At 48.6% G+C, this 9,619-nt stretch overlaps 1 protein-coding gene across 1 annotated transcript in view; it reads right to left on the bottom strand.

The window, feature by feature from the left end:
• chd7 (chromodomain helicase DNA binding protein 7) overlaps positions 1-9,619 on the bottom strand; it is a gene marked incomplete at its 5' end in the record, with an annotated part of 50,047 nt that overhangs the window by 6,992 nt on the left and 33,436 nt on the right. The window contains 10 exons of the mRNA XM_079220640.1: positions 432-602; positions 801-1,058; positions 1,160-1,326; positions 1,664-2,635; positions 2,788-2,996; positions 3,102-3,516; positions 3,743-3,858; positions 4,242-4,371; positions 5,967-6,070; positions 9,238-9,327. Of these exons, the coding sequence (XP_079076766.1) occupies positions 432-602; positions 801-1,058; positions 1,160-1,326; positions 1,664-2,635; positions 2,788-2,996; positions 3,102-3,516; positions 3,743-3,858; positions 4,242-4,371; positions 5,967-6,070; positions 9,238-9,327 (2,632 nt within the window). The remainder of the gene's footprint in view (positions 1-431; positions 603-800; positions 1,059-1,159; positions 1,327-1,663; positions 2,636-2,787; positions 2,997-3,101; positions 3,517-3,742; positions 3,859-4,241; positions 4,372-5,966; positions 6,071-9,237; positions 9,328-9,619) is intronic.

The raw sequence follows: 9,619 nt of genomic DNA, 5'->3' as shown, positions 1-9,619 counted from the left end.
TGGAAAAAAATAAAAATACTGTGTGTGTGTGTATATTGCTAGTTTGTCAATACAGTTTGCAATTTAGAATCTACTATTTAAACTGCGGGGGAGGGATGAATAAATGACAGGAACCTGTGAAATACTCGTCTGGGAATATTCATTTTATTGTGAAAGGTAAGAACGGAAGGAGTGGATCTGGTTCAAAGGAGTCATACAGTTTACCGGCTAGGTTCGGACTACAGAGCCTTTGTTTTGTTTTATAAAAAGGTAGACGCAACTCCACCCGCTTGGCACAACGTGATTGGTTGATGCTTTTATTCGCGGTGCGAAATAAATCAACCTCCTACTGAAAGTAAACTTTTTACTGCGCAATAGCCACATTCTGTGATTAAGTACTCGTGACAAAACAATTAATGGTGGAAAGGCCCGGAGGAGCTCCGTGCGGTCACCTTGGTGAGGTCTATCGCCTGGCTCTGGGACTCTGTGGCAGAGTGGCTCTCTCTCAGCTGAGCCACCATCTCCATCAGGTTGCGTCTCTTGGCCGCCCTCTCCGCCTCTATCTCGATCTTCCTCCTCCTCCTCCTCCTCTGGCGAGGCGCCGTCAGGCTCAGAGCGTCCTCCTGCAACGTCAGGTAAACCGTTACACCGGTGACCGGCCAACAGCTGATTGTTATCTCAGGGCTCGTCTTATTGTTGTTACTGGGACTTCAGCAATCAGACTCTAGGGTGGAATATTACTTATTTGGAATAATTAAATAAAATATTTGTATCGTGTTTATGTATAAAATAAATAAATAAATATCTGCACAAGCACTCACATGAACCTGAGGCGATAGTGCTTTATCTTCACTCCCACTATAAGCCGTGTGGATGCCGGCCATCGTCAGCTCGGCGAGGCTCCGCCTCTGCAACGGGCTCTCGGTCACTGTGGTGACGGCGGCAGCGGTGGTGACAGCAGAGCCTTGCCCTGGCAACAGGTTGCTGGGGAAGTCGAAGATGTGGCGCCTGTTTACGGGCCACTTGCCCTTCAGGACGGCGTCGCAGATGTTATCCATCCTGTTGATCATCACTCGATCCTATTGGGAGGCAGAGTGAAGATGTGATGATGATGGACATTTTCTCTTAAAATAACTGACTGATCATTACCTGGCTCTCATCAGCTAACGTTGAGACTCACCTTGGGCCAGAATGAGAAGGAGTAGGCGCGGTCCTGTAAGGCCTGCAGAGCAGAGGTCTCCTGCAGGTCGTCGGGGCAGAACCCGTCTCTGGTTTCGTTTTGGGCCGAAGTGCTCAGCGACGCGATGCTCTCCTCGTCAAAGTTCTTCTGCTCGGAGGCAGCGCTCGCTGTGCGGGGGAGGGAAAGGGGAGAGAGAAGGGAGAGTCACGTCGCTGCTCTTAACTAAAAAAGGTTTCCCCCAAATGGTTACCAGGGGATCCAAATTCATTAATCTTATTAAAACACCAGATAGAAGCTTGTGACTGTGTGGTGCCAGCAATGATGAGGATCGACAACAAGGGAAAATAAACTGGTTAACAATACACAAGAGAACGGTTAATGCAGACATTTGAGACTACATTTAGAACATCTCATCATCCCTTCTGGTAAACCAAATCTAAAGTTCCACTGAGATCAATGACTGACTGACTTCCTCCACTCAAGGTCAATAAACCTCCCCCATACCTTCAGCCTGAGAAGATTTCTCTGATTTGTCATCTTCATCCATCCTGTCCTCTTCCTCCTCCTCGGGGCTTTTCTCAGTGTCGGCTGACTTTGGAGACTCTGGGTGCTCCTTCTCCTCCCAATCATCCTGCTCTGCCACCTTGTGGCCCGGTAGATCTTTGGGAGAGGAGTCGGGATGCTCCGAGAGCTCGGTGGACGCCTCCGTCTGGTCCCCGAGAGAGTCGGCGGGAGTCAAGCTCTTCTCCTCTGCGGTCAAGTCTTTGTCTTGGTCGTCTGCCAGCTTGGAGGTTGTCTCTTCTTCTCCGTTTGGCTCCTCCTCTTCCACTTTTGGCTGGGCCTCCTCCTCTTCCTTCACCTCGTTTCTTGACGAAGCAGCGTTTTCCTCTTTCCCCTCTCCGATCTCTCCCTCAATTCCCTCATGTTCATCAACAGTTTCAGTCTTCATACACGGAACGTTGTCGGCATCTCCTTGCTCCATTTCCAGTTTCACCTCCTTCCTTTCGCTGCGCTCCTCCTCTTGCTCCTCCTTAGCTGCGATAACGGCAATGTTGGCAGCCGCTGCCGCGCTTGCCAGCTCTGCGGCCGTGAGGAGGGGCACAGCGTTGCTCTCCGCCGCTCCCATCCCTGCTTTGGTGATCTCCCCCTGGGCCGCCGCGCCGCCGGCAGCCCCCCGCTGGCCGGTGAAACGCTGGTGGGCGTCCAGAAAGGCCAGGGCGGTGTCGTTCAAGATGTGGTAGTCTGTCCGGCTCACGCCGTGCTTTGAGGCCCCCAGGAGGAGGTCCTGGTCGTGGCGGCCACTCTCCCACCACTCTGGGAGGTCCGGGGAGGACTGGCAGAGCTTGAGGCGCTCCGAGAGCAGCGGGTGGGGGAGGACCTGCTCCCGAATGCGGCGGAGCAGCTCGATGCGGTACAGCGTGCGCGAGGCCCGCTCCTCTGTAATGGGGTCGATGATCAGGGTCGGGTCCGGGAGTTCTGATGAGGTAAGAGGCAGTCCATTAATTATTTATTTTTTTAATCTACAAAATCTCCTATTGGTCTATTTTTCTCTCTTTGACCTTAAAGTTGTTATTTTACACAACGCTGAAAAGACTCCCCCTCTGCCTCGCAGTAACGCCTTCTCTTACCCGTTTCAGTCTTGACCTGCATCCTGCAGACCCGTTTACACATGGCGATGAATGAGTAGTAGTATTTCTCCAGGCTCTCGTCCGTTTTCTTGTCCAGTCGAGCGAAGGCCCTGAACTGCGCCCAGTCGAATTTATGACACTGGGTATCAAAGACGACTCCGAAAGTCGACACCACGCGGTAGAAATCGGCCTCTTCGCGGCGAGTCCATCTGGCAGAGAAACACAACAATGTGTGAGTAAATCTAAAACTACAACGAGTAACACAGGATTTGATTCAACATTATGGAATATAGGTTGCAACGTCTAATAAATACCTCTGTCGTCTCTCCTTGTAGTACATGGCTCCATCCGTCATCAGCGAGCTGGCGGTCATCACCGGCGACGCCTCTGGCAGGAACTGCCCGCCTTTAGCAAAATAGGCACCTCCTTTAGTCAGATACTGGGTTCCGTCTGTCAGGAACACCGCTGCTCCATCTTGGATGTATGTCGCCCCTCCTCCCCCCGCGTCGGTTACCATGCCGATGGCGGGCAGGAACTCCCTACGCCGCCGGCGCCGCCCATCGGGTCTACTGAGGGCCTCCTGGCGGAGCTGCTCCCTGCGGTTGGACCGCTGGTAGGCAGTGATGAGGCGCCGCAGGCGGGCAGTGAGAGCCGAGGCCGCAGGCCAGTAGAGCCGCTCGTTGGCGCTCGAGGATCCGCCCACGCCTTGACCGTTCTCACCTGATTTGGCTACATGACAGGAGAGAGAGATGCAAGGAACCTCATCAGATCTTTAGTTTTCTATTGTTAAGGATTTTAAGAAGGTTTGTGAGATCTTGCAGGGGTGGGTGGGTGGCTTCAGGTTATAGTTAAAAGACGTTTGATTATACGGTTCACATTTGCACAAGAAATGTGCCCACACCACATTGTAATAAAGTAGTACACCCGTTCCCCACTGCGTGAATTCAAATTTTACCTTCCGCTTCACCTTCCACATTGTCGTCTTTGTCGTCAAGTGGAGAGTTGGTGAAGTCGTCCATGTCGTCTTTAAAAGGCATCCGCAGTGGCTTGTACTCTGGATCCTCATCCTCACTGTAGAGGTTGGGGAGGGGGGTAATTTCATGGAAATGCAGACTGATCATTTATATTTGAGGAACCAGCAAGACAGGGATGTTAAAAAGCAACACATTAAAACACTGAATGAGGCTCAAGTTTAACTCAAAGGATTTCCAATCATCATGAGAGACAACTTCCTTTAAGTTGGCAACAGTCTGAACACATACAAAAAGGCATCACAAAACATGGCCCTAAACCTGCTTCGAGCCACATCTATTGGACACACTGGACTACATGCTTTAAATATAAATAATTTACTGTTTCAGACTATTTGTAGCTAATATAGAAGAGTAGAAAGTGGAGAATGAAAAGGGAAAAAAAAGGGAGTTAAAAGGGACGAATCACAGACTCGCTCTTACCCCTCGATGCCATCTGCCATCATGTCGGAGCCCCTCTGCTCAGCGGCTATGGCCTTGGCGTCGGGCATGCCTACCCTCTCCAAGAAACACAGGGCGGGGTCAGCTCGCATCGAGTTGTACTTCTCATAGCCTGAAGAGGAGGAGGCGATTAAAAATACGAAGGCCGGGAGACTATGAAGTCGACTTTAGTTAGTGACGAGTCCGCTTCAGTTTAAAAACACGCTCAGATAGGAACACACACACACACACACACACACACACACACACACACACACACACACACACACACACACACACACACACACACACACACACAAATGAAGGAGTAGACAAAAACAGCAGCAGAAGGGCAGACCCCAGGAGCCAGCTGCTGACAAGACAGACAGCCCGCAAGTGTGTATGCAACCTCTCGCCGTTCTGTGTGTGTGCTTATCCAAGTGAGCCTGCAGGTGCTCATTTGTGTCAGAGAAAGAAAGAGAGGATGAAGAGGAAAAAGTGTGTGTGTCATGGCGTCTGTGAAAGTGAGCTAGTGGGTGTGAGAAACTGTGTGTGTGTGTTTGTCCGTTATGGGCATTCAAGCAGAACAGATTAGAATGTGCAGATCCCACTGAGACACACAGTGAAGGAGAAAAAATGGGGGGGGGGGGGGGGGGGGGGGGGGGGGGAATTTCAGAGGAGCAGGTGATATGAGGGGGAAAGAGAGATAGAGGAGGAAGTGAGAGAGGAGAAGACAGGTGGAAGGAGAGGAGGAGCCACGAAGCCCTTCCATTCATTCCTCCTTCCTTCCTTCTCTCCATCACATTTCAACTATGGAAGATGTGACGCATTGTTCCCTAACCGACCGACAGACACACAGCTCTCTGCCTGCAGCCAAACGTTAATCATCACTTGTGTGTGTGTGTGTGTGTGTGTGTGTGTGTGTGTGTGTGTGTGAGATTCAGATGCATTTTTTTGTGCGTTAGGGCCCCCCCACCCCCGCCCCAAGGGCCTTTAAAGTGAATAAGGATTATGATTAACTATGGGTGAGCCCTTTTGTATCCCTGTGTGTCCTAATTGAATCATAGAGGGTGGCAATGATGATAAAATTATGACAATTATGGCAAATTAATATGAATGAGGGTCTCCATCCACAGTTTGCAGACTCTGGGAGTCAGTCAGTCAGCACCTAATAGGTGGGTTATAAGGAGACCAACGCTACTTCTCCCAATGACGATGCTAATATCAGTAAACGGAGAAAAGGGAAATTAGTTTGGTATTATCATCGTTATGAACATCTGTGACAAACACCTGTACCTACCTGCCAAAGCAGAAACCCCCCTCCCACCACACCCAGCGGCTCCTGGTGAAACCAGCCATCAATCACACTCCCGATAGCACACTGAGCCTGCCAGCTGCGTACCGCTATCGCCATAGCAACACCAATCAACCGGTGGCAGCAGAAGTGGGTGGGATGTGTCTGTGTGTGCCCAGTTTGAACTTGACGTGCGTGTGTGTGTGTGTGTGTGTGTGTGTGTGTGTGTGTGTGCTCGCGTCATGTTTGCTGGGTTGGAAACCACCGGGGCGAGTCTGTGTGAGGGAGTGTGTGTGAGGGTGTGTGTGAGTGAGAGGGATGGTGCTGACATGTTATCTGGGGGTGTGTGCGATGTTCCTTTTGCATTCGTCCTGTCTCCGCGTTGCGGCGGCCGTGTTGGGAGGACGTGGTTCTGGGCAGGACGGCTTTCTTACCATGTTTGAAGACGCCGATGAGTAGGGATTTGTCGGCCTCGCTGTCCCACCAGTCGGCCGGCACCTCGGCGTGGAACGGTTGGGGGATCCAGATGTCCAGCTCACTGTGGCAGATTTAAACACAAAATATACCGTTTGTGTGTGCAATAATAATAGCCGCTGAAATCCTGTGTTTTGGATTTAGGCGCCTGCCCCAAACTTTGATGCGAAAAGAGACTGAGATAAGAACCAGCCAGTCTAAGTAAGTCCAACCCTACGCATGGCTTTGTAAACACACAGGGTTTAAGAGCACATGGAAGGAAATGGAATACTGTATTTTGTATACTGTATTTTACAGCAACACTTGTCTGAAGTCCGAGAATTACTGAAAGCATATGAACATATTGACATGTTTTATCCAAATCTGGGATTCTGACACAGATTGCTAGTGGCCCTAACATTAACCTCTTCAGACTCCATACGAGCTTCGACCAAATATTAACAGTCTCTGGTAGGGTAGCATCATATCATATCCTTTTAGCCACGTTCATATAGAGAAGACACAAACCGCCACTGAGGAGATGAACAGCCTCTACACCATGTGGGATTTCACTAAGTAGAATTAGGGCACTGATCTTCCTGGACAAGCACATTTGGAGCATCTACATAGCATCATAGTTAGAAACGTCCACTTTGCACTGCAGCATATCCAGAGGAGGGTTGGCTCACTCTGCTATTAATATTGTACCCACGAGCTCTAAAAGGTGTGTCGTATCATCATTGGAGGTAGTTTGACCCCCCGTTGGTGTTTGGGGGACCAGTTAAGGGAAATATTTATCAAGGAGTGGTTGTTTTCAGGTGTTCAGGAGTAGGGTTGGGTACCGAAAACCGGTGCCAATACGACCGGTACCTACCGGACCGCAAAGCAGATTTCAGTGCCTTCTTTTGGTGCCTGAGCCGATTTTTTGATGATGAGTCCGTCCTGGCAGCAGGTAACAATAGGCTACCGTTTGTATAGCTACAGTAGCTAGCTAGCATCAGCTTTTTAACAGAGAAAATGCGGAAAGGTAAACGGTCAAAAGTATGGCTGTATTTTGCAAAAAAAAGAACAACGCGACGTGCAGCAAATGCAACAACACAATTGCGCGTACGTCAGAGCGGAGGACCCGCAGCTGACCGGCAAGAACATCGGCTGGGAGCTCTGCAGGAGAAATGCTCCAAGCCGCGACACAAAGTGAGATTATTAGGAGACGTGTTTGTTCCTCGGTTCATTTGGTGTTTTCAGAATTCAAGAGTAGCTCCGTCTGGTTCAGAAAAGCTCCCCTAGTTAATATTAATGATGACGTGTAGTCCAGTAAAGCAGCAGAGTTTGAGTTCTGTTGCACACGGACTCATCAAGCCACATGATGCTTGTGCTGCAAAATAATAGTTTGAAGCTGTATACAGAGTGTGTTTTGTATTTATTTATATGTATTTAAGTATACTGTAAACTGTTGTTAGCAGTTAATATATCTATAGTTTGAAGTTAAGTTTTTGTATTTATTTATATTTATAGTATACTTTAAACAGTTAATATATTGTTCAATTTGAAGAACAAAATTTGACTTGGCAATAAAAAAGGTATCGGTTCAGGCACCGTTTTAGCATAGGTATCTGAAAAGAAAAAAAAACACGATACCCATCCCTATTCAGGAGCACTGCTGCTCGTGTCAAATAGTTGCATCAAGCCTAGAGGGAGCTGCAAAGTCTGATAAACTGACCCACTGGCGTTGGCATCCAGCCGGGGAAAGACTCGGTAGAGTACTCATCCTCTCCGCTGGAGGCTCCAGGCTACGTCGTTAGCCGCTACTAGCATCACACAATCCTACCACCGGAAATCAGTGGAGAACTCTCGTTTCCATCCCGGCCTTTAGGAACACAGAGGAACTAGAAGCTATTTGACTTGACAGCTTGAGAGCAACGTATGACAGAGCAGCTAAAGTCAAGAATATGAGCTTATGAGCTCTCACTTTCCCCCAAACTAAAACCAGTAATTTGGTCAGAAACAGAACTCTCCATGCATTCACAAACTGACAATAGTTATAATGAGTGAGTTTTTTTTTTTATGTTGTGGGACCAAAAAAGAAGAAAGAAACCTCCATTATGCAAAGAAGGTAGAAAATGGTGTTCCCAGCTAGTTGTGGAGAGAAAGGGTACAATGCACAATGGAAGCAGAGAGACAGAGGGTGACAGGAGGGGAGAAGAAACCAGGGAAACGGTCCCTTATCTCTGCAAACAGCAGCATGCCCGGCCTTGGCAACACACACGCACGCGCCAAGACTGGCATGCTAAATCCCCCTGGCATATGTTGGCACGATGGCATCCCGTATGCTCACGTCTGGCATGCGCCGACACACACACACACACACACACACACACACACACACACACACACACACACACACACACACACACACACACACACACACACACACACACACACACGAGAGGGAGGGGGGAGGAAGAGAGAGCAAGCGGGGAGGGGGAGAGATCCACATGAAGTGCACGTGCTCCACATTATAAATGCAGTCACATCTGGGTGAAAGGGTGATGAGAGGGGGGGATGGGAGATGATGAGAGACTAAAGTGGACTGCAGAGAGAAAGGGGTAGAGAGATGGGCAGATGGCAAGAAAAGTGTCGCGTGACGGAGAAGACGATGGAGGAAGAGGTGACAGAGCCATCAGAATGAGACCTCCGCTGAGGACCACCTTGCACTGGAAAACCTCGAACCGAGCGACAAGAAGTGATGTAGACACGTGTAGGGGAAAGGAAAAGCTCTAAATGGGTCAAAAACTGCGATAAAAAGCTGCTTTTCCCCAGATAAAGAAACTGTGTTGTATCCGTCAGAATAGAAAGAAACTAGCCAAAGAGGCCACTAGAACAGACAGAAATACACTCCAGTAATAATTAATCACACGTTCATATAAATATCCATCTCTCAACTCACTTTCATGATGCATCCGAAACATGAAAGGCTTTCCATCGACTGTAAACAGTGTTGTCTAAACTAAACAAAACTACAGGATGGATCAAGTGTTCTTTTTTGGGTTCGGATCTAATATCAAGGTTATAAAATTGTCTGGACACAAGTATCGGAACAGTAGATTTGTTTTCTTTCTCACAAGAAAACGGACCACAAACAAGAGTGTTCGGTTTTCTTTTAAAAGCGTGACATCGGCAGATTTGTTTGTTCACAGTGAAAAGAGAAAAATGGAAAACTGACATGGCAGACAAAGAGAAGTGTTTACTGACCTGGAGTCAGCTCCTTCCAGGATGCGATCGGCCTGGTCGCCGATGACTTCCTGTCGCAGGTAGTACAGCATCCTCACCCGCAGCAACACCCTGCAACACAGAGTCAATTAGTTTTGCTAGAAAACGAGAACCTCTGCGTTAGCTGATGGGATGGTTGTCAGGTTTACGGTGGAAGAACTGATCTGGGTCATTGGAATCTTTGGCGCCCAAAAAAAAAAAAAAACAATGGTCAATGGTTCAGTTAATCCCAGAAAATAATTTTTCAACGCTGTGTATAATTAACGGCCCCTGGTTCGAGCTCATCAAATTCAACTGTTTGTTGTTTTTCTTTTTTCTAAATCACTGTCGACTTTGCATCTTTGGGTTTTGGTCAACAAACCAT

This window comes from Taurulus bubalis (assembly GCF_910589615.1).
Source record: "Taurulus bubalis genome assembly, chromosome: 1".
Classification (NCBI taxonomy): Eukaryota; Metazoa; Chordata; class Actinopteri; order Perciformes; family Cottidae; genus Taurulus; species Taurulus bubalis.
This window is presented reverse-complemented; position numbering and strand designations above follow the sequence as displayed.